This window comes from Dipodomys merriami, unplaced genomic scaffold, assembly GCF_024711535.1.
Source record: "Dipodomys merriami isolate MVZ:Mamm:240054 unplaced genomic scaffold, mDipMer1.0.p SCAF_13, whole genome shotgun sequence".
NCBI classification, from domain to species: Eukaryota; Metazoa; Chordata; class Mammalia; order Rodentia; family Heteromyidae; genus Dipodomys; species Dipodomys merriami.
Window position 1 is genome coordinate 2,807,326 of NW_027202604.1, and position 25,766 is coordinate 2,833,091.

At 42.6% G+C, this 25,766-nt stretch overlaps 1 protein-coding gene across 2 annotated transcripts in view; it reads right to left on the reverse strand.

Moving 5' to 3' along the window:
* The window catches only part of Cacna2d3 (calcium voltage-gated channel auxiliary subunit alpha2delta 3), a 940,778-nt gene that overhangs the window by 92,271 nt on the left and 822,741 nt on the right, over positions 1-25,766 (reverse strand). For both annotated transcript variants that reach the window (XM_070018501.1, XM_070018499.1), the window contains 2 exons: positions 1,664-1,725; positions 146-190 (listed from right to left, as the gene is read on the reverse strand). In XM_070018501.1, the coding sequence (XP_069874602.1) occupies positions 146-190; positions 1,664-1,725 (107 nt within the window). The remainder of the gene's footprint in view (positions 1-145; positions 191-1,663; positions 1,726-25,766) is intronic.

Genomic DNA, 25,766 nt, shown 5'->3' on the forward strand with positions numbered 1-25,766 from the left:
TCCTTTTCTTTGTTTCTTTGTTTTGTGTGTGTGTGTGTGTGTGTGTGTGTGTGTGTGTGTGTGTGTGTCGAGGCTGACCCAGAGTGGTGTGTCAGATCTGGCTCTCTTCACAGCACTAGCTGTCACCTCCCCTCAGCCATCTTACCTCATCATCACAGCTGATGGAGCACTTGCCATCCAGAGAGGCACACTGCGGAGAGTGGGGGAGAAGCAAGGGAAACGTTGTTACTGGGACATCCAAGCATCTGCTGTGGCTGCTACTTAACTACTACAGTCATGGCCTGTGCTGCAAAATACCAAATTTCATCTAAATAGAATGTTTCAAGATGGGATTTGGCTGCACGATCTAGAATTTGTGTCAACTCTAAACAGTAATATGAAAGACATAGACAATACTTGGGGAGGACTGGCTCTTTTCCATCGTGTGTGTGTGTGTGTGTGTGTGTGTGTGTGTGTGTGTGTGTGCGCGCGCGCGCACGCCAGTATTGAGGACTGAACTCAGGGCCTGGGCACTGTGTCTTAGCTTTTTCACTCAAAACTGGTGATCTACCACTTGAGCAACACTTCCACTTCTGGCTTTTTGGTGCTTAACTGGAGGTAAGACTCTCACAGATTGTTTCTGCCTAGGCTGGTTTTGAATTAAAAGGCCTCAAATCTCAGCCTCCTGAGTAGCTAGATTACAGGTGTGAGCCACTGGCACTCAGCCTTTTTCCATCTATTTTATGTTGTCATTCAATGTTGATGATATCTTTTAAAGATTTTTACATCTTTTGGTAACAAGAGATATAATTATGTAATTACTTAATTTAAAATTATTTCACAATGACCTAAAACACAAAACAAACTCCTGTGTTCTCAGTTTACAGTTTCCTAAGGTATTGTAATTTAAGAAATGATACATCAGTCCCACCTCCCCCTTTCATCCTTGATAGGCCCTTGGGTTGCTTCCATATCTTAACTGTTAGGAACAGTGCTCAGTAAACATGGGAATGCAGGTATCTAGTATCTATCTCTTTGATATTCTGACTTCATTTCCTTTGGTATTCTGACTTCATTTCCTAAGTGTTGGATTATTTATCCAACACTTAGAACACAGATGAAAGCTGTGTTGTATGACTTGTCATTTCTGATGAATTACTGAACAGATACTACAGATGCCCCTTAGAACAAAAAGCACAGCAAAGGGAAAGCATTTCCCTAGATTCTCCAAGTGGAAAAGCCCAGAGAAGCCCTTTGGAGAGGAGGAGGATAGAGGGGGAAGAGGAGATACAAAATTTGATAATTCTTATCATTTAAAAGCCTGCTACCTTGCAATAAACAGATTTATAAGTAAATGACCAGGCACCACAAGATTAGGAGAAAGTCATTATAAAATCAGAAAGGGCTCTAATATTAAAGCAAAAACTTCTTTTGGAGATAAGTATCTTGACCTTACAATTCAAATTGTTCCTGAGTGTAAATGCCCTCCTCTCCCCAGCATGTGGTGTCTTACATGCTGACAGCCCTTTATTTTTCAGTGCAAAGAACTGTAATCTGAGCAGCCAGCAGTTCATCTTACAAACATTTATAGGAAATCTGGCACTTTTCGTCTCCAGGTACCCAAATGAGAACACCTGTATAATAACAGTGTGGCTAATGCTTCAAGATGCTGATTATACCTTACCTGTCTGCTGGCGGTCCAGAACTTCCTTTGGAAAAATTCAAGTTTCATCTGAATGCCTACAGCTGGGACAAATTATAAATAAAACAAAGCATCAGATATCCCTTTACACAATTATTTAAGATTAACATCGACAATAATCCATCACAGTGAGAAGCTGACATAAACATATCAGAAAAAAGTTTACAGATAAACATACAACGAAGACTTCTTTTTTACTTCCTGGTAAGGAATTCTTGAGGTTATCTGGGCTCATAGAATTCTTGAAATCAAGCAAGCTGTAGGCAGGGAAGACAGAACTTGGAGATAAATCACTTCAATGATTCTAAAATCCATATACTTGCAGTACTATCTCACTATCTCCCTAAAAGAAGCTAAAAATAAGAATGAAAGAAATACATTTGAATTATTCGTATTTCTTCAGTCCCTGTTTCAGCTATTACTATATGAGTTTCAGTGTCTAAAATATATATTCTGAATGTGTTTTTGAAATACAACACTTGAAAGGCACTTTGAGACTGCTGTTTAGAAGGCAGCCACTTTGCTCTGACTTTGCTTCACAGGCCCCCTAGTGTCCACAGCTCAATGTTCTTCTCTCCCTGGGAACCGTGTTATGATTATGACAGATGTACAGTGAATACTGGCTCCACTAATCGATGCTGAAAAGAAAGTGACATGAAGCTTTGGGAAGTAGTAGAAACTTAGAACTAGAACACAAACAAGCTCTTCATGAAGCCAATTCGATATAACCCAGAAAGAGAAACAGGGTAGAAACCTCCTCAGATGATTTTAGAAAACTTCAAAAGAATGAGACTACTTGGCTCATCAGGGGCGGCAATTTATCCTGGTACAGTCTAGCAAAAACCTGTTATCACCAGTACTACTGTTTATCTTTCTGTATTTCTTTCTTTTACTTAAACCCCTACAATGACTTCAACCTAAGTACTAACATCCATCAAAGGAGATAGACAGTTACAAGAGAAAAGCTCCCTTATCTACTCCTGGAGTTTTGCATCATACCATGTGAGACTTTCTACTTGGATAATCACTACAGTCTTGGCTTTAGGAACTGTAAAGACTTATGGAAGTCTTTACTTAATGCCTTCACATGATCAACTGCTTTTCTATTTCCTGAAGAAATTATTTCAACAAGGCAAGGCCCAAGAGCAAAGGTTAACTGGGTAGGTACATTTGGAAAGCCTTGGTATCAGCCTTTGGAGTTAGAAATTCAGCTCTCAGGTGGGACTAGAAGCAAGCAGCACTGTAGTGTACAGATGGGGGTTCATCTTCACACTACTCTTTTTAATAAGTGGTGCTCATCTAGTTCAGTCCTAAGTGTGTCCTCTGCCTTTGAGACTTAAACTGCCCAATAGCAAAGGACCTGTTCCTGCTCCTCCCCCCAACAAGGTACTGAGTACATAGATAATCCATCAACAGCAATAAAATTTTTCAACAAATAGTTAGCTTTTACAGAGAAAGATGGAAGTGTAATCACATGTCAATAAAGGCTCTTCAGTGGATACTTCTCAACACATTAGAACCACCTCTGGAACTTTAAGAAAAAGTAATGATGTCTGGGTGACCTCCCACGTCCATTTAAACCAGAATTTCTGTGGGTGATGGGTAGGCATGGGTGGTTTTGAAAGAGCATTAGGTGATTCTAAGATACAATTAGGGTTGAGGATGATTGCTCTTTAGATTTTGGGGAATGTAGCTTTTATCGATATACTATATGGAAAATGGGTCACTTGGTCAGTCTCTACAACTCTAGCTTCTCTTCCTAGACTTGAAGAAAATTGCAGAGACTATCTGAAGGAAGCTGACTTTGGAATCTAAGAGTTATTTGTAGCATTTCAAATGGAGTTCATCTGGCAAAATGTTCTGTAGTTCAGCATGCAGGGTGCCCAGTAGAATCCAGCTGGGGTTGACTGCTGCACTGGCAGCAGAGCGGACGCCCCGAAACTTCATGAAGAGGGCTTGCCATAGCTACCTCCGGTTTTACCAAAGACAATTAGGGGCAGATAGCAAACTGACTTCAGAAAAAAAGAGCCTCAAAGTTTCCATGCCAGCCAGTAACTGGTATTCAAGGAAAGGAAAGTTGGTGTCTCTGTTGTCTTTGTGGGTCTCTCTTTGTAGTGCCTCTTTGGTATTGTTTTCCAGCCACCCTCCCCACCCTAGCAGTCACAATTATTTTATTGTTCATGTCTCAAGGCCAAAGTCAACAGCCATGGCAAGCTTTGGATGCCCTGCAGGATGAAAACATGAGCATTGCCGCAGAGAGTTGCTCCATGGCGGATGTTTTAATGATGTTTCTCCTTCCAACCGTCAGCTGCCCTGGCCTTCCCTTCACCTCCTCAGTTTCACTATCAGCTCCCTGTACCCTTTTTGAGCACCTCCCATGCCATTTCTGAGCACATCCCATTGTCTGGTGGGGCCCCATTTTCACCTCCCTAATGAAGCTGGCTTTTTCCTTCAGGGTGTTTATCCATTTCACATACTTGGAGCTTGCTATCATCTGCCCCTGTCCATCCTATATCCCAGCTCTGCAGGGCGCTTTCATCTTCCCTCATGAGTCAGTCCCTCTGTCCCATTAATCATGTGGGCTGCTTTTCTCTGATCTTCCTCCAGTGGGCTGCATCCTCTCCTTGGTCCCAATGCCCTAAACTAGACACTGTTTCCCTCACTCCTCACTGACTCCCTGTCTGGGACATACAGCTGCAGCCCAAGGGCTCACAGGGCAATTGCAATTGGTCTGCTTGGTTTCTACCCAGGAGTGTTCCTGCTCCCTGACCCCTGTGCCTCCTCCAGAAACATGGGCTTCCCATCGCAGATCTGGGCTCTCAGTATTCTGATCTGCAAGTTCGTATATTTCTTTATGAGTCTGAGACTCACAATCCCATTGTTAGATCAAGATTGTGACTGTTTGTTCTGTAGCCTTCTCTATGCTAAACTTTAGCTAGGTATTAATAGGAAAAAAAGAGTACAACATCCTTACTTGAAAAGCAGCTGGATGGTAAATGCTCCACTAGAGCCATAAACAAAGAACTGTAGAGCACTGTTCTAGGGCAGTTCTCAAGAGCTTTGTGTAAGGGAATGCATAGAGATCTAACTCATAGCAAAGAATGAAGCATGAGAAGATGGTGACCCAAATGGAGGGAGCAACTTGGGCAAACCACCATGTGTTTAGAAACCACCATGTGATCTGAGGCAAAGAATAAGCATGGAGACCTGTGTATGCAGGCTAAAGTTAAATGAAACAAAGGTGTTGAGTGACATCTAAAAATATCCTGTAGGTCAGGGATCACTCTGAGGGGAGGGTCAACTCTGTTTGTAAATAACTCACTTGTTTATGGTGTTGTCTATGATTATGACGACAGAGCCAAGGAATTGCAACAGAGAAAGAATGGTTCACAAAGTATAAAACATTTATGATCTGGTCTTTTACAGAAAAAAGACTCACATTTGCTCAGGGTGCTATTAAAGATCTTTATAGAAATGACAGGAACAGATTTGTATTTTAGAAGGTCCATTCTGAAAGCTTGCAAAGGAAGGGCTAGGCAGAGAGCCCAGGTGGTGGGACACAGGCAAATGAAATAGATTAGCCACTGGTGCATTGAGCTCATTATTTCTTGACATGAAAATAAAGTACAAAAAAACTAACAAGCAAAACAAAAGACCAAAAGCCCACCACAAATATTACTTTCCTGTTTTGTTCCACATTTTTCCTTTTCAACTTTTATCAAAGAAAACATTTATACTTCAGCAACTCTACTCCTTTCCCTTCCCCTACAATCTTCATGGAACCTGAGATATTTGTCATGCCCGTCTGTTTTGTTCTTTCAACAACATTTCAGGCTATAATAGTGTATTCTGCTTCAAGTCAGTCTTGCTAATTTAATAAGGAAAAAAATAAAGGATAGAAAATGCTCTAGTGAAACTCAAGTCCCAAGGAGAGTGCAGAAAATAAAAACACAATTCCTGGGGTTTAAAATTTTTTAGACAGTCTAGAAAATTATCAACATATTTTCCCTGGAGTGTGTGGTACTCCTCACAGGGCTCCCTACTAGGAACTTCTGTCCCCTGAGCTTTGTTGAAATCTTATTCATCTCACAGGAGCTGAAGAGGTACCAAGAAAAATTATTCCATAGGCTCCCCCCAATATATTCTTTCTTTCTTTCTTTCTTTCTTTCTTTCTTTCTTTCTTTCTTTCTTTCTTTCTTTCTTTCTTTCTATCTATCTATCTATCTATCTATCTATCTATCTAATCAATATAGAGTGAGTCTCCCAAGATGGGTGGCATAGCAAAACAACAAAATTGTTGTTAAGGCCCCTTCACATGAAAAATGTTCTCAAACTCATCTCATGCAGAATGAAAGCCTGGGCAACAAGTATTCAGCTTAGGAATACAGAATATAAGCCTTCCATGGAGTGTCTTCCATCTAGACCTCTTCTTTTCCCAGTCTTCTAACTTGCTAACCTACTTTCCCCTTTCTTCTTCCTTCTTCCTGTGTTTGTCAGAAATAGTATGTGCTGGGAGGCAGGTGCATCATGATCAAGACACACCACAAGAGCCAAGGATTGCAGCTTGGGAAGGACACTCAATTATCTGAAGATTTGAACTGCAACATTTTCAGGGGTCATCAATGGAGCACCAGAACTCATAGACCATTTGACCTTTAGAATGTCTGTGATCAATTCATTCAAATGTAGAGGCAGACAGCTGACCTCCCACCTTCTGATTCTGTGCTGTCCAAAGCAGTGACTATTAAAATGATAAAGTTCATACTTTCGTTCCTTTGTTGCCCTAGTCACATTTCAAGAGCTCAACAGCCACACATAACCAGAGGCCACTGTATTGGAATATGCCCACACCTAAACTATTTCCACATTGCACAGTTTTATCAGTGGGCAGTAATCCCTAGGAGGGGTCACAGAGAAGAATTAGTTACCAGCACTCCTTACAGAGCAAAGGTGGAGTTCCCTACAGACCTGCCCATGTTTCTACTCCTCAGAGGTGAAAGAAACAAGATTGAGTTAGAGGGGCGGGTTTGGTGGGATTAGATTAGATAGGACTGCCAGCATGAGAAAACTTGGATCTGCAATGGGAAGTTGGTAATTAGTTTAAGAGAACCCCAAAGAAATCAATGCAATATGCTCAATGTGGCTACCACCCCCCAAGATTTATTTATTTTGTTTTATAAATTTGAGAATACAAATTACATTTCCAGTGCTATTATATTCAAATGCATTCAAGATGAAATCATGCATGCATCTCATATCACGTTAATAGACATGCATTCAAGTGTAATCCAAAACTCACGAAGTAACAATGTTACATGTAAAATTAGAAATAAAATAACTTTTTCATATTGTATTCATTTAGAAATAATTTTCTGTGGGCTTGGCTTCAACTTGCAACATACCCTTAGGAGCACAAATCCGGTTTATAAAATAGTGTTCACCATGCCTGGCACGAAAGCTCACAAAAACACCCCAACTTCCAAACGTGCCCAGACCCCCAGCTATAAGATATATCCACATACACCTCCACCCTGAGCTCATCCAGGAGACAGAAAGGCACTGCTGCCACCACCCGTGCATTACAACCAGAAATGTTTTGCTGGGAAATGGGGGGTGAACATTGTCTCTAAAACCACTCTGTGTACCCAGAGGACATCACTTTACTTCCATCTCCAGAGAGAGAGCCACATTGGCTCTATTTTCTGAGCAAAATTTCCTGGAATGACCCTAAAACAAGGATCAACAAGATTATGTAATATGAAGTATATCTGAACACAAATAGGTTGATAGTATTGTCAAAATTCATGCTATGATTTGCTTCTAGAACTTTTGTTCTTTTCTTCTACTTCAGGACTGATATGCCTGGGATACCAACATATAGAGACTGGGCAGAAATTTTGTCCATGATAAAGCCAAACTGTTTACAGCTAGAAATGTTCTTTAGGGGATAATATCGGTGAGTCAATCTTTTCCAAAATCATCTCAACTAAAAAAGCTCCTACAATGCATCATTTCTCTTTAGGCTCAGTGCAAGTGTGTTCTACCATTCAGAGTCTGCTGCTTGTCTTTTCTGAATTGTGATCACCCATGACTACTCAGAATATGAAAACCAGGTCAGGGTACACACTTAAACAATGTTACTTTCCCTGACACTGTGGAGCCGGCTCCTGCAGATGCTTGGTCACAAAGCTTTTTAATGGCCTGGCATGCTGGCAGCACATGAATAGCGATCATTTCTTTCTGAAGCACAGGCACAGTCAGACCCCAGATCTCCCTCATCCCAAACAAGAGATTTTTCTTTGAATAGATTACAGTTGATAGGTAAAAAATCTACAGTTAAGCAGACTCTGCTCATGATGGTCCATGTATTTCCTCAGACCCAGGGTCTAGGAACTAATGCTCATTCTAGTTCCCCCCCCCCCAGAAAATCAGCTCCCTTGTTGGTTATATTTCTCAAGCAGGGTAGTGGCTATTTTTACATGGCTGGGTTAATATCTCCCAGCCAATCTTAGCCCCCTTTAAGAGTGCCCCTGGATTTTTATTGCTTTGTACACAAGATTGCTAGCAGTGAGGGTAACAAGGGCTGGCACATTTGGATCCCAATTTGCCTTCGTTAACAGTCAACCATAATAGCTGTTCGCCACGCCGCCTTTGTTTAAATGTTTTCTTCTGTTTGTTTTCAAAATAGTTAATTGCAAGTAGAACTAACAACAAATCTGAATGTCACTCCTTGGGAATATTTCACGATTAACCCCAAGTTTGGAATCAGGCCACTGTGTTGGGAGTGTTGAAAGAAAGAACTCTGACCTTCCTTACATCAAATGTGAGCCCATTCCAGTGGTCTGCTAATGTCCAGGAGAAATGATTTACCACATGAATAACAATTTAAAATTGTAATGTGAATTATGTCATAACTCATCTGTTAAATATTTCACGTGAAGATTTTAATGAATTTCATGATGGAATGTTGGACAAAAAAGACAACTGAAATCCTGGGACTAATTTGGGTGAAATTGAGAACAAGAGTACCCTCATGAAGATGTGGGGGAAAAAAGGCAGCTGCTCCCCTATCCCCTAGGTATCGGGCCGGCCAGCCCCAAAGCTTTCTTACAAGATTATAAGCTAAGGAGAATGAGCAGCAATAACCTCTAGAAAAATGTTTGGATCAAAGCAATATTCATTTGTTATCATCTCTGCAAAGCTTGAACATTAATCTCCAAGGTATGATATTATTTCAGAAATTAGGAGTGTGTAAGGGAGGAAATCTCATAGCTGTAGACACACCTCATATTTTAGTTGATGCAAAGAAAAGAAATCGAATGATAAAGGGAAAAAAGATATTTTGAATATTACCCCGAACAGATTGCATATTTCTCTCCTGAAGTATTCCCTGTGGTGTGTGTGGGGGGTAATCTTTCTTATATGTACATGCTTTTAAATAACAAAGAGCCACATGATATATGTCTGTGGTGAGAGGAGGGAAGAGAAACAGGGCTTGCATTATCCCTAGATTGACAAGGTGATAGCAGAAGATTTCCTTTGAAGAATCATAGCTGTGGAGGCCTATTTTAATCTGGAAGCATCCCTGACTGCTTACTGAGCCTAGCAACTGTGATAGGTAGGTATAGGAAGACCTAATGCCTTTCTTCAATGATCACATTGTCTTCGTCTCAACACAGCTTTTTGAAAGCAGTCTCCTTTCATAAAAAATATATATATATAATAAATGACAATTATTCATATTTTCTCCATTTGGGTTTTAATGACTTGTTGAAAAGGATTAGCATGGCTGTGGAATAAAATAATATTCTTTTCACCCCTGAGGTAATCTGGAAGTGCTTTTTCAGAATTCATCTAAAATAGTTGTATTCTCTCAACTTTCTAAGGCCACTATGAGCTGGCATTGAATACTTTTTGTCAGGTCATTTTATTCTCACAAAACTCTTTAAATAATATTATTTCAATAAAGATTTTAAGCCAATACAATTTTAGAGTCAATTTCCATCCTTTTCAGCCTTGCAGAATAAAATATTTAAGCTTCAGGCTTTATTGTATTTTAATCAGGGCTGCAAAATCAATATCCACTAAGAAAATTATAAGCTCTCAAATTATAGCTCTCTAGCTAATAATTTCTTATTAGAGAACCACCTAATAATGTTTACAAAGGTATTATAACAAAATGAAGGGTCAAATTTCTAAACATTCCAAATTCACAATAGAATGGCCACTTCTATTTGCCCATCACCCCTGAGCTGGATGTCTGTCACTATATTAGTAAAATATGCTCCTGGGAATCCCACAGAGCCAGAGAGATGGCGTTGAGTCCTCTGACTCTCAGGCTTATGTTTCAGGGCACCTAGAGGGAAAGGGACTTGTACACACACACACACACACACACACACACACACACACACACACACACACACACACCACACATACACATCTGGCTCACTGGAGGGAGCCTAAGACCACTGCAAAGCTCCTGAATTCAACTTCCCTCCATGCCCAGAGTAAAGGGAGCTACAGGGCCTAGCAGCTTCCCATTATCTAACACCACCATAGACACTGAAAATGCAGTAGGATTAATAGAATATTTTTCATTTGCTCAATCTGGCAACCCTAGGCTGGGGAAAGGTCACATGGCACAGTCCCCAGGCAATACCACAGAGTGACCTCTGTTACACACTTAACTCTGGAAGGCCTGGGACAGTCTGCATCTTCAGCATAACTGGGGAACCCGCATCAAAGCCATCTTTGGCAACATGACTCTTTTTTGGGGGCGGGGGGTCTGGTTGTGGGGCCTGAACTCTGGGCCTGGGCGCTGTCCCTCAGCTCTTCAGCTCAAGGCTAGCACTCTACCACCTGAGCCACAGCGCCACTTCCGGCTTTTTTTCTTTTTGCTTATGTGGTGCTGAGGAATTGAACCCAGGGCCTCAGGCATGCAAGGCAAGCACTCTACCACTGAGCCACCTTCCCAGCCCTGGCAACATGACTCTTGTACCGTCAATATTTGTTCCAGAAAATTCTTACCCAGATAGATAAGTGAAAATGTATCATAAGGGGCTTACTTAAATTTAGCATTTGAATAACAGACTGATCAATCAACAGCTCAACTAGGGAAACTAACTGACCAAATCACCATTGCTTTACCAAGACTCAAGGGAGGTGTACTCCCTCACCACTGCAACAGGGAGAAAGTCTGGCTTTGCTTGATTTACAGAATAGTTGAATGTGTATGTGTCAACAGTTAAAACTGCTGCATTATTCTTCACAGCATTTATCAAGAGTTGGCATTTAACTACAATTGCTCTTTCATCTCTATCCACATAGGGAGAGAGAAGTAAGCTCCTTGGGGGCAGGGGCTCTCTGCTTTGCTGTATGGGCTGTGGCTGGATAAAGGACCCAGCTCAGGCAGCAGTTCCAAAGCCACATTGAGGGGAATACTGCATGGTTGGAGGTTGTGCTGACTGCCATGTCTATTATTCTCAATTTTTCTCTGGGGAGACCATGTTTTTCCATGCAGGTGGTTTGGATTCTGTCTGAAGGGTAATAGAAAGCTACAAAGACGTTTTTAACAGGAGAGGTGAAAGATGTGAACAGATCTGTGCTTTGGAATTGGCAGGTGAAGGTGGTAAGCCATCGGGTTTGTGGAAGGGTAGCCACAGAAGGCTAAAGAGCACTCATCTAGGCAGGTGTGAGAGGATGCAAGGGCATGATCTTGTTTCTGACCCTTCCTGAAGGGGTGAAGACAGGAACCCCTAGTTTTGCCAGATGGTCATGTCCCTTGGACCAGATATACTCCTCACCCTCCCCAACACATACACTAAACCTGAAGGCTTCATCATTTTAGTGTGGCAAATTCCAAAATGCTTTTACTTTCAATGAAATCAATTAATGAAACATCTTTCTCTGATTACCAGTCTCCAAATAATATGACATATTCCATAATAAAAAATGATTTTATGAGTTAGATCATAGAAATGCTTGCACATAATAGTAGCAGTAAGAATAGTAATTAATACCAATTGTGAAGACCACATTATCTGCTAAAGGCTTTTGATACTGTATTGCCAATCCTCAGGACAGCCTGGGGGGGAGGGGGGGAGTATTATTCCCAGCCACACTTTACATCAGAGAGGACCACAGATTACAGAAGGCAGACATGGGCTGAAAGTCTTCTAGTAGGATTTGTGTTTTCATCCTTGATTCCAATTCCTATAGTAGTCAAGAGGTTTCCTAAACTGTGAGTTCTAGCATGCTCTCAGTGTTTCATTGTTTTTACTGTCAGACAAAATTCAGGCTGGTGGTATCAAGATAAGTCTTGATCATTCTCTATGTAAGAAAATTAAGAATATTTGCACCAATTATCTAAATATTCATTGGGCCTCTGTTTATTCTACAAGATAACTGATTGACCTGGGTGACTGCCTATTACTTTAGAATTCCTATGTGAAATATAAATCTAATATGGAAGCAGGATCAGGAAACTTCACTAAAGAAGTCTGATGAGTAGGAGTTCATGAGGATCCAGTGACCCAGAAGAAGGGGAGTGGAAAGAACAGTTTAGGCTAAGCTGGCGAAGCATTTAGGGACTGAGAGCTTGATGAACATCTGTGTGGCTGACGCAAGTAAGAAGGCAAATGTCCCAAGTTTTTACAAGGACCAGGACTCAACAAGAAAGTGCAAACAAAGCTGGTGCTTATTCTGGAGATAGATGTCACAAGCAAAATTGCCCTCTTGGTGGCTGGGTCAAGACCATTACTTTCTAGCTTTATCCAGAATCTCTGTTCCATTTACCATGTATGGAAAGGATGACTACAGCTGAAAAAGACAAGGGAAGACATGTACTTAATGAACTAGGCCTGGTTCCCTCTGGCCATCCAAATATTCACTCCAGAGTCAAACACCTGGGTGGCAGATGTGTCCAGCAGCAGCAGACTCTTCCAGAACAGCTGTACACAAGGCGATTATGAGTAGGGAGGGAGGAGGGAATGGGGACCCATTAACCAAAGGGGCAAGGGAACACTCTGGAGTAATCAAGCACATTGTTGTCTCCAACCTTCTGGAATCTCAAAACCTTGCAATATTTGGGAATCAGCCTTGGAGTGAAGGATACCAGTTTTGTCTCACAGTTTAATCAGGCAGATGTGGAGGCTGGAAAAGCCATCTTCTGTCATTAAATGATTGCTCTCACACACATGTTTGGCAACACCTGAGACTGTCATCTGGGTTCCCAAACAGTCTGGCTGGTCAAGTCTCCTGGGGGTGGGATGCAGGGCGGGGCCTTTCTGATTTGGCAGGCAACCCTAAACCCTTCTCAGCAGGGTCTACACTGAGAGCCAGATCTTAGTCAGAGGCCTCACTGGTGAGGATGCTGCCTGGTCTCACTGTCCCTCAACTCAGACCCCTTCTCTGCTCCACAATGAACTGTCAGGCACAGCTGAGCCCCAAGAGACACTGCATAAAAACTAAATGAATGAAGAATTGAGCAAACACACTGCATTCCAGACACTGGGGAGTTAATCAGCCGACTCCCAGCTTCCTTTGGGGCATAAGAGTTTGAAACACAGTTGTAACCAACATTCTTCCTCCCAGGGTTTCCTGGCACCCCCTGGCTCCTCTCCATTTGCTCAGCTAAAGCATTCCAGGCTCACCGCCTCAGGGAAGGGAGGACAGGAGGAACTCTGAGAACAAAGGAGCCAAAGCTGGATTTTTGAGTCTCTAAAGTTGAGGCCCTCAGGAATCTCTGGGCAGGAAAGAAAACCCCGGAATTGCTGGAGCCAGTTCTGTTGCCTCCACCCTCTCTCTGCTTTTTTTCTTTCTCCTTCCCTTTTGAGACCACTTAGGGAAGAGACTTCCAGAGAAACCTAGGTACTGAAGGCTTGTAGTAAAGACAGGAGCTAGCCATGATGTGCCCACCTCCTACCCTGGGTCGAATCCTGAATTCAAGGTAGGGATCCCAGAGTAGGGGCCAATATTCCTAACCCTATACTCTTCCGCCAGAGCTGGAAGGCTGAAGGACCCCAGAGTTCCCCTCCCCCAGCTATGCTGTTGCTTTTACAGGAGACAATCTACCAAAAGCCACAAGCACACAAGCCAGCAGGAGGAAGTTCCTTGCCCAGCAAGCATGTCAGGATGAGGTCTGGGAGCTGCCCACTGACTCCAAGGTGACCTTCCATTGGAATGAGGAGGCCATAGCACTGACCTGTGCATGGACTGATGACAGAGGACCAGATGGGCCTGGGTGCCTCAGGAAATGCCTGTGTGATTGGATGATTAAGTGTCTCCCACTCCCTTCAGCTTTAGGTAAGCCTTAGGAAGAAAGTGAAAAGAGACATTCAATGCACCAAAGTCCACAAGAATTTAGACAGTGAAGGCTTCTGTTAGAAATGAAGCTTAGGTCAAATACAACTTCACTGATTGAACAACTGAAAAGTGAAGACTGAAAACTGTGGTCATTACTGGTTCATGACCCAAGATCATAAACAATGGAGCACTTAACTAAGATGGTTGATCATGGGAGTAGGCACAGACACTAGGCTCTAGGCTTTTTCTCACCTCCATTTAGGGACAATCTCGGAAGAGATCCCAGGGCTCAAACACTGAATTCAAGTTACCACTGCACTGTGATTAAAATGGACTGTAAAGTTCTGATGGGTAGATCCCAGTGGCTGACCCAGTGTTCACAGGCAAGGGGAAAACAGACCCAATAGCTTCCTCTCTACCAGCTTCCACTGCGGCTTTTGTGGAAACTGGACTTGGGGCCAGGAACAAGTCTTCAAAACACAAAGAATCATACATATGCAAGCACCTAAAAGAGAATGTAGTCTTCTCGGGTCTCCATTGTAAAGACCAGTAGTTTCCCTCTATATTCAGATGGGGATATCTAACCATAGTATGCTGGGACCTCAGTTTTTATATCATGATTTTTGTCTCAATCTTGAATGTCCTAGGGGTGGGGGATTTCTGAAGTCCCAATGATACAGGGGAGAAACTTCCCAACAACTTTCTTAGTAAACCTTCTGGACTTGTGTCCAGATTGAAAAATGGCAAAGAAGCTTGGGTTCTAGTGGTATCCACCTCATGCTTTTCTATATAAGCCATGTGCCTTCACAGGTGATTTTCCTCTGTACAATGAGAATAGGACTAGTACGTACCTTATAGGTTGGTTGTGAGCCTTCAATGAGTTAATGCATGACAGGGACCCAGCAGAGTGTCAGACACATAGTACATATTCAATAGATAACACATGTGCATACATAATAATAGCTATGTACATTAAACCCATACATTGATTTAATTCAACTCAAAACCTATATCCTATTCTTAACTGAGTTTCTAAGCCTAGAAAACTGCCATTGCTTACTAATCCACCTTACAGAGAGCTGAGGTCTCCCTAACCAGAGGCATCGTGTTAGCCAGCTTTCCACCACTATAACAAAATACCTAAGAAAATCAACTTACAAGGAGAAAAGGTTTTATTTTGGCTCATAGCTTCAAAGGTTTCAGGTCACAGTCAGTTGTTTCTATTACTTTGGGACATGTAGTTGGGCAAATCACCACAATGGTGAGAAAAGCTATTTGCCTTATGGCATCCAGAAAGCAAAAAGGAAACTGGGAAAGGACTGGGTCCCCAAATCCCATTGACTGGCGTGTTCTGGGGGCTAACTTCCTTTCACTAGGCTCCACTTCCTAAAGATTCCAGCAGCAGCAGCAGCTAAGGACCAAGCCTTAGAACATCAGAGCCTTGAAGAACATTTAAGATACAAACCATAAGCAACCCCAGAGTCACTGCAGGAACTGCCCTGGACCTCAAGTTCTTTCTGAGCATAATTTGGTCCCACTCACTTATGGGTAGAAGACAACTGACCTGAGCCAGTTACCATCTCAACTGCTCTTAACATCCCACCTCTGTTGAGAATGTAAAGCTAAAGAGCTGCTCCAGTCCCCACAAGTAGACATTCCTCTTACCCTCCCGTGTTTTACAACTGAGGACACAAGAGTTGTCCTGAGGGTCTGTGCTGGAGGATAGAAGATGACATGTCCCATCTGGAAGTTTGGGAGGGATGCTGAGGATGTCAGAATTTGAAACCAACCCTTCCTAACTTCAAAGCAGGAGAAAACAACTATCTAACATGAATGAGCCAGAGGGAGTCATCTAAAATTACTTTAAAAGAATGCACATTTCATGAATGTAAGCCCCATACAAAAGACTGACACTCATCTGCTTCATAGGAGACTGGTGAGCCTACATTTTTCTCACAATAGTTTGCCTTTTGTTTTATTTTCCTCTCCACATCTGTGAACTGATCTGTTTTCTGGAGGCCCCAAATAGCTCCTAAGATGCCCAAAGCTCTTCATGCTTTCCTCCTCAATTTGAAAAAAAAAAAAAAAAAACAGGGTCTGGATATGGTGGTATAGACCTGCAGTATCAGCTACAAGCGAAGTAGAAGTAGTAGGATCATAGTCTGAGAACAGCCCTGTATGAAAAATTACCTAAAAGCACAAAAAGAAGAGGGAGTTGCTAAAGTGGCTAACTAGCAAGAGCTAGGTCCAAACTCCAGTACCATTAAAAAAAAATTGTGTGCCAGTACTGGGGCTTGAACTCAGGACCTTGAGCTCTGACATGCTTTTTGTTCAAGGCGGGCATTCTACCACTTGAACCATATCTTCACTTCTGTCTTTTGGTTGGTTAATTGGTGACAAGAGACGTGTGGACTTTTCTGTCTGGGTTGACTTTGAATCATGATCCTCAGATCTCAGGAATACAGGTGTGAGCCATTCAAATTTTTGAGCCTGGCTCAAAACATTTTTTTTAAATAAAAATAAATAAGTAAAGAAAAAAGCCAGAAGAAGACTCCTGGGAAAGCAAGCAGTTCCTAAAGGAGACTCAACAACCCATGGGGTTTCAGGGAATACATGTCCATTGCAAGTTCCAGCAGAAGTGCCTCACGGCACATGAGTGCCGGAAGTAGTTTATAAGCTGATGACATTCCAGAGAGCATTAATGGAGGACCCACTGCATCTTGCATTATTCCTTTTAACCCTTCTGTCATTCTTAAGGAGAAGATGTTTTCTCGATTTTGAAGAAAAGATCCACAATAGTGGAGGAACTTGCTGGACTTGGTGGAGCTGGGGTTTTGAGTTGCAGGCCTGACTCTTCTCCTTCCCATGGTGGTTCTCTGGAGCAGTATCACTCCTTAGGGAGCAGTTTTGGAAGTTTGAAGTGATGTTCTGATTGTCACAATAACTTGGATGTCCTACAATTCACAGGCTGGCCCCTGACAATAAATGATTCCATGTGCCTTGTGGCTTCAAACACTCTGCCTGGGATTGATGTACTTGGAAACAAATCTGGCCCTTAAACCCAACTCTGCTTCACATCTAGATACAAAGAGTCTTGCACATGGAATTCTCTAGAGATGCAACTACAGCCCCGTGTGTGACTGAGAATGAGTACATTTTATCTGCAGCTTTGGTATCAAAGTAGCTGGGTCAGTGGGTACGATGTAAATTCCGGAATCATTGCTTTAGAGACCCTACAGCATAATGTAGCGTGAGCTTCCAGCTGCTTCCTTCTGTCTCCTCTTGAAGTTATGCCCAAGATATTTACATATTAAGACATCTATTATCCTCTTATGAATTATTCTCCTTTTATGTCTTGTTATTATAGTTGGAATGTTGTATAGATTTTCTTTTTGGCAGTATGTTAGGAAATAGGTTAATATTTTCCAGGAATTTCATTTTGAGATAGTAAAGAAGATATTACAAATTACTATTAAGAATAAAAAAGCCTTAGGCAGGACAGAAATGAGAACTGTTTTAGTTTTGCTGTCCCCTCTGTCACTGAGTCCAGTGAGCATTGTCCCTTTTCAGCCCCTAGGCTCCCCTCTGTCTGTAGTTTCCCTGTGTTCTACTTCTTCTGCCTTGAAATACAAGATTTGGCTTAGCCAAACCTTACATGTCTTCATGGCTTCCTCTGTTTTTCCCTTCCCGTTTGTTTTGGCTCTGATCAAGGTGCAAGATATTGATATCTGAGGCTCAGCTTCAACTGATGGATTTCCCATCTCAGAGCCCAGCAGTCAAGTTGAGGGTTGTTTTGTACTTAGAGAAGCCAGGTCTAGGGAAGGAGCTGCATCTCTGAGGCCACACTGTAATGGGGAGCTATGGGATTGTCCTGCTGGGGTGCGTTTTCTTCTGTCAGGCAGATTTGTCTATGGATTGTGAATAGGCGAGAAAAGGATATGGAGTGAGTCTCAAAAAGTGCTCTTTTTCTTGCACAAAGCATCTTAATTATAATTATTGTCAGCACTTTGGGAGACAAGGCGGGAAGGAAAGAATACCTTGCATTTGCACTGCATACGCTAGCTCCCTGCAATGAGAAGGAGGGTAGCAGAGAGGAAAAGAGCAAGGAACAGAGCCCTCAGTAGATTAAAAGGAGCCTTTGTAGTGGCTGCATCTGTACATTAAAATAAATCTCTCCTAGCACTAAAATAACATCTACATTCATTTGGGCCAGTGCCACATTCAGCATTTAAGAAATTTCACAAAACTTTGCTTGAGCATGTTGAAGTTTGCCAGCTCACAACAAAACAAAAAAAGCGGCATGGAAATACTTCTCCTCCATTCCCAATTTCACTGCTGACTCCCATTTTCCGGCTGCACTTGAAAGAAAAAGACTTTGCCCTTTTTTCAGGTGCCAACCACTTAACATGGCCCTGAAATGGGCAGCCAATTGCCCTTGGAGGTGGTAGACTTCAAGAAGAATCTTTTTCTTTTCCCCTAAAGGAAACTACTAGAGACTCTGTGCCTGATAAAGCCTTTAATAGCTAGAAAAACATTACTTGAGATGGCCCTCAGGTAGACTACACAGAAATAATACCTCATAAAAATAACTACTTCTATCCAGAGCATACCACTCTAGGAGCTCAGTGGGGGCCTTATTTCCAGGGAAATGGAAGGAAAACAGAATGTTCCATCAAGGAACCAACTCGATGGAGCTATCTGTAGCAGGGACCACGTTCACTTCTGTGGAGAATACACTATCAAAAGCAGTTCTAGAATTCTCTGTGACCTTGAACAATAATGTTAAGAGACTTCCGCTGTTTGCTATTTTGCTGAATAATTTAGTTAATCCACTTGTGAATGTTTACAATGAACCCTGATTCTAGGGTAGTCAGTTGGCATAGATAGGTAGCTGTGCACAAGCCAGAGAGCTAGGATGGTAGAGTGGACCACTGAATCCAGACAACTTAGCTTTCAGACCAGTAAACAGAGCTCACAAACTTGCCTTAATGACTAAGAGACAATCTAGGCTAATTCTAACTCTTCTAACTCTAGCTGGCTGTGGATATGCATGTCACGTTTTCGGGGGCAGTAAAGCCCTTCCTCTCTTATCCACACCCACATTCTTTAGGGAACTGTACTACATAAACTATTTCAAGAGACCCAGACCCATGACCTTGAATTGAAACTTTTAGGAACTGAGAGGGTTTTGTTCCACTGAGTTTTCAAAACTGACCTTAGGAGTTCTAGGGGGCATTAAATGAAGCGAATTGACCTGAAAACAGAATTGTCAAAAGAAAAGTAAAGCAAGACCTTGTTACTTCAGCTGCCTTTGCTCCAACTGTACTGGAAATCAGATGTTATTTTTGACATTTCAGTTACATGGGGCAATTCTTCATAAATCAAATGACTAATCTCCTTTAATTTACAAATTTTGCTGAAGTCAATTTAAGTTTGGTTTTTGTTGCTTATGATGGGTAGCATTCTGACAGATGCAACTGTAATCTAGTTTAGTGCTTCTCTTGATACAAAATGGCTACTTATCTTCACATACAGAGTTTCATCATATAAGCACCTAAACTCAGTCAGATATGATGCTGTTGACAGCACTGGCATGGAAGGCAGATCTGTTGTATGCATGCTGCCTTGACCACTTCATGGCAAATGTCACTCACAAATCCTAGTGCTTCTTCCTAAGGAGACTCAGCATCCTCCCAACATAGTGCTCCAGGGGACTCTGGCTATCATTCTTGGCACCATGCAGTGGTGCTGATGGTGAAACATTTTCAGGAACATGGTACCTTTGCCCACACTGATCATTATCACACACATACACACAGGATCTTTAACCCTTGCTCTTAAATAACTGTTCTGAACAATGAAGTGAGCATTCACAGGAAGAGCCTGGCTGCTAATCTTTGGGGAAGATCGTCAACCTCTCCCCCCCCCCCCCCCCGCTCCCCCGCAAGTCAATGACCAGGAATCTTCCAGTTGCTTTTTTTTCCCCTGAGGTATGAGTGAAATGGTACTGTGAGAGACTACTGGGAACTTGAGGGAACATTTTTTAAATAGACCTCAGGTTCATATTATACCTAAACTTTCCCATACACAAAGTTTCCAGTTTTATTCTTTATTCAAGAAAACTAAGGGCAAATGGGCTGGGTGGTTGGAGGTCATAGGAAGGCCTAGTGTACTTAGTGGGTTGAACTGGACGATGCCACCTGCTCCATAGGAGGTCTGCTTTGCATTGAAGATGAGGTCAGACCTGTATTTCCCAGAATCATCTGCATGTGTGGTTCCAGATTAGAGCTTGCCAATAACTTTAAAAGGCAATTGAGATGGGGCCCTGTTGCTCTGCAGGTAGTTACAGATAGCTGTGTGGGCAGATGTATGGCTCGAAGGTTTGAAACAGCTCTCAAGTCCATTCTTGAGAACCATCTGCATAGATGGTTCCTAACCCAACTCCTCTCCAGTTTCTATGATTATAAACGCTCTTAGTTCCCCATGTTTGTGACTTGCATACTTAGATACACAATGTAGCCTGTGTTCCCAAGACCTGGTCCTGACTTTTGGTCATGCCCTACAACTAGAGCAAAGATTTCCTCTGCATGTTACTAAGTTTCAGCTATTTCCACATTGTAAGTCACCCTGTTCCTGGCACCAGCCATGGAACAGCAGATGAGGACCCGTAGCACTCAGGATGTTATTGGTCTGGTGGTGCTAATCTATAGTCATTGGATTCTATTCCTCCTGTAAGCTTTAGAATACTCAATGACTCCTGCAAAGAAGGCTCCTGTAGTTGTATTCTAGTCACATTTGGGGTCTAGATCATCCCTACTGGGCAAATTCTAGCTCCAGATTGCTGTGTTTCTTGCTTTCTGTTAGATTTGTATTAGTACTACTTGAAGGATTATTATTCTATTCCACTTTATTTTCTTACTTTATGGCAAAATCTGAGGGGCACAGAGAATAATGGTGGGCTCAGGATTAGAACCCATATTCCCACTTACCAGTCACAGAAGGAATTTAGGCATTATTTAATCTCTCCCAGCTCAGTTTTAAAGCTTTGATGATAATGTTAGATCAAGCAGTGCCTGGCACACAGTAAAAGCCCAGTAATTGTTATCTGTGGTATTACAGCATTTTCCTAGAATGGAAGATAAATTTCCTTATGAGGTTCCAGGAAAGATTAATGAGGACCCTTCTGCTGGACAGAATCGGTCATTTTCTTTTGTTCACCCCAGTACCATGTTCTCAGAACCATAGAGTTTTCTTAGAACTAGATCTTACTGGCTCGCCTTACTATCTCTCACCACCAAATACACCTATAACAAGTCATTTAAGTGTTCCTTAAGTTGTTGCTTATAGCAGTCAATAGCACAGAGCTGACATTCTCTGCCTAAGGTTCTCCAGGCAGTTCTACTCATCTGAAATGCACTATGGTCATAGGAAGATACATTTTTAACAATATTTTCCTAGTTTTATTCATATGGTAGTATGATTGCAGATACAGATCACAGATGCTAGAGCTCTGTACCATAAGAATAATCTTATGCTTGGTAATCCTAGCTACTCAGGAGGCTGTGATCTGAGGATCGTGGCTTGAAACCAACCTGGGCATGAAAGTCTATGAGCCTCTTACCTCCAATAACCACCAAAAGTTCAAAATGGAGCTGTAGCTCAAGAAGTAGAGTGTTATCCTTGAGCAAAAGCTAAGGAACTGCACCCAGGCTGAGTTCAAGCACCAGTACATTCATTCTCTGTCTCTGTCTCTGTCTCTGTCTCTGTCTCTGCCTCTCTGTCTCTCTGTCTCTCTGTCTCTCTGTCTCTCAAACACACACACACACACACACACACACACACACACACACACACACACACACACACACACACACACAATCTCAGTTGGGACTAAACAGTCCATAGGACAGTTATTAATTTCTTGTGCCAGTACAGGAACTTGAATTTAGGGCCTCATGCTTTCACTTGGCTTTTCCACCAGTACTATACCATTTGAGCCACCTGCATCTCAGGTTTTTAGGTGGTTAACTGCCGATAAATGTCTCATGGACTATTCTGCCTAGGTCTGCCTCCAGCCGTGATTCTCAGATCTCAACCTCCTAATTTAGGATTACAGGTGTGAGCCACTGGGGCTTGGCTCAGTATTGCATTTCTTATTTTACATTTCTTTCTTTGTTTCAAATGTTTAAGTAAGACCGGATTATTTTTTTCCAGGGGAGAAGAAAATAATTCATTGTGCTTCTCTAGTTCTGGACAAACACTTTACCTCCTTCTCTAGGTCCCAACTGAGATTACTCAGTTTAGAGTCAAGTACATGGTTCACTGTCATTATCAAGGGTCCTAGAATCAGACACTTGTTGTAAGGGAACCCAATTTTCTTCTCTGTTACAGCAGAATTTTCCCCATCCAGCAGAAGGGTTATTTCTAATAGGTTGCATCTCCTTTTTTGCTTTTTATTGTTCCCTACAATGCCTCTACCTTTCACTTCCATCCCTCTCCAAACTCCCTCCAGCAAACAGAAATCTTTTGAGCTGGAGAGCGAGTGAAGAACGTGTCATCTCATGTAATCCAGACCTTCCTTAAAATCTCTTATTGCATATAGATATTATGCAATCAGTGATCTCTGAATCAAAAAACAAAACAAAACAAACCCACACATTCAGGATGTGAGTATGAAAAAGTTACTCCAATACATTCCTTGTCTCCAGCAGGGAATTCTTCCTAATGTTAAAAAGAATGAAGAGGCACTTTTGTCTCCTATAGATACCCCCTCTACTGGTCATGACGCCCCCAGCTCACAAAGCTCCACCATGGAAATGTGGGTGAAAACCACCTCCCAAGCTGCCTAGACGACTCCCAGGAGTCAGTAATGTTAGTGGAGGGTGAAAAGCCCACAGCTAGTCTACCATCAAACCCGACTACACCAAAACTGCTGCTCTTAGTGCCCTCAAAAGGAAAGCATCATCACATTCCTTGCTTTCCTTGCCACTACAGCTGCACTGCCAGTACCACTGGGTCTCAGTGAGCTTCCCCCACCTGATAAACTTCCTTGCATGGAAGTCCAGAAAGATTTGGACATCTGTTTTTTGGTTTTTTGTTTTCAGTCATGGAGCATAACTCAGGGCCTGGGCCTTTTCCCTGAGCTTTTCTGTTCAAGGTTAGTGCTTTATCACTTTGAGCTACAGTGCCACTTCCACTCTTCTGGTAGTTAATTGGAGAAAAGAGTCTCACAAACTTTCCTGCAACCCTCAGATCTCAGCCTCCTGAGTAGCTAGGATTACAGAGCCACCAACATCCAGATGACTTGGACATCTAGAGAACACTTTTGTGAGAGGAAACTCTGTAAGAGAGGGTTGAAGTGTGGCACAGAGGCAGTGATACATGGCAGTAATACCAACATTGCCCATCCTGTTCCCCAACCTGTTGCAGGGACTTTTTGCTTGATCTCCCTGTCTATCTGAACTTCAAAGTCTCCAGTTCTTCCCAACACCACTAATGTGGACGTGCAGGCTGCTGAGGCTGAGTTCCTGTCAGCACCCTCATCCAACACTAACGAGGGACTGACACCTACAATCCCCAGTTCCCTTTTGGTTCCCCCTGCAGATTCTCTTCCTTCCTGTATCCATACTTCTAATTTGGGAGTTCTACAGGATGAGAATGAAAACCATACTCATTTACTGAGAGCTGCAACCCCTCCTACTTTTCTCTTCCCCAAATCTCCTCCCCCTGAACATTTGCCTATCTCTTGCACAAAGGAATCCTCCACTCCTGTGTGTCAAGATTTCTCTCCTCCTCTTTCTTTCCCTTCCCCACCTCCTCTTTCCTTCCTTTTTCCTCTTGTAGTTCCACTGATGAGGAACAATGTGAACACTGGCACTATCGTTATATTTGTTAGTCTTACCCCCAGGGTATGCTTTCATGTGCCTATACAGCCATCCACAGATGATAATGTTGATATGGAGACCACAGCATTTTCTGAGGCACTCATTCTGGGATCTCCCCAAGTCTCCAGCGCTGACCCCTATGTGTTTTCCCGGGTAGCCTGTAGCTTTCAACAGGGACAAATGCTAAATGGGTCAGTACTTGCCAGACTACCTATACTCCACCCTTATCCATTTCTCCAGGGGGTTTGTAGACTGTACCAAGAGAAGTTAGTGATGGGCCCACCAACCCCCTACACCCTACTTTTTTTTGTCAGTCATGGGGCTTGAACTCTGGGCCTGGGCGCTGTCCCTCAGCTCTTTAGGTCAAGGCTTGCACTCTACCACTTGAGCTACAGAGCCACTTCTGTTTTTCTGGTGGTTTATTGGAGATAAGAGTCTCATGGACTTTCCTGCCCGGGCTGGCTTTGAACTGTGATCCTGAGATCTCAGCCTCCTGAGTAGTTAGGATTACAGGCATGAGCCAACGGCGCCCGGCCCTACACCCTTCTTTTAACCATTTCCACAGGACCCCTATAGCCTGTGCCAAGGGCAACCTGGGTTGGGGCCAGCCTCGACAAACCCACCTCCTCCAAGGTTCCTAGGTTTTAATCAACCCTTGGCCCCTCAAAACAGTACTTGGACCACCAATGTTACCTCTGTTGTGCAGCAGCACAGTGTTTCATCCCCCTGTGTGCTGTTCCTTTGGTCCTTCCCAACACAGGCCCACCTATTGCCCCCATTCCTGGAAGTGGTGCCTCCTACCATCCTAATCATCCATGGACAATGATAGTTCTATGGATACAACACCACCTTCAGCAGCATCAATCTTTCAATCTCTCTTGGTCTTGATAAACAATCATTCTGTGTTAAACCAGGTGCCTCCTGCTTCTGAACAACTGCCTCATAGTGGTATTGTTTCCACCATGCAGGACCACAACAATTGATTTTTACAGTTCCAGTCCATGCAGGGACCAAGCCCAAGCAATGGCCATACATTCGGTACAGGAGCCCTTCCTTACCCTATATTAAGGGTCTTCAATGGACAATCTGACAACAATTTTCCTATGATCCATCTAGCAGCCCTACCAACACCAGCTGTTGGCCTAACTGCCCCTCCAATGAAATCATCTAGTGCCACTATAATGCAGTTGAGACATATGGCCATGGCATTGCCCTTATCTGCAGTGAACCCAGCTGGTAGTCCCCAGCAGGCCTATTGAAAGGACTCACACTGCCACACCTATACCACTTGGCATGAAAATCTCAGGGTTAACAGGCTCTGGTGACACTAATTCATCAGTGAACCAAGATATTCCTGCAGTATCAGCCATAATGGGAAATGGAGTTCTACCAGTGCAGGAGATTTGATGTCTTGAATGTCCACCAAATGATGTTCTAAATCTGGAAAATACAATGTCCACCAAAGGCAAAATTTTCAAATGTAAAAGATCCACTTTTCTAAGAAGATTTAGAGGGTCTGTCAGCATGATTTCTCCTTTTCCTCCTACTTAAACAAACCAGCTCTCCTCTTCACACAGCGTGATTGCTATATGAGGGCTGTGTATGACTCACCAGCCTCCCTCCCTGGATTAAGGACCAGCTTGACTCAGCCAAGAGCTGGGTTAGTTTTCAGAGGCCCTGTATCTGGCAAGATGATAAGATACTTCCGTGAAGACACTACTTGCTATTCAACTGCTTATTTCAACATCGGTATCTTTCCCCAGTTCAACACATAAAACCCCAGTCCTTGTTAAAATGTAGGTAAGAGACTATGCTGAAAATGAACTATATAATTTGTGGGTGGGGATTGGAGGGCAAAACTCAAAGAGAGTGAATGAAGGGACGAAGTTGTCTAA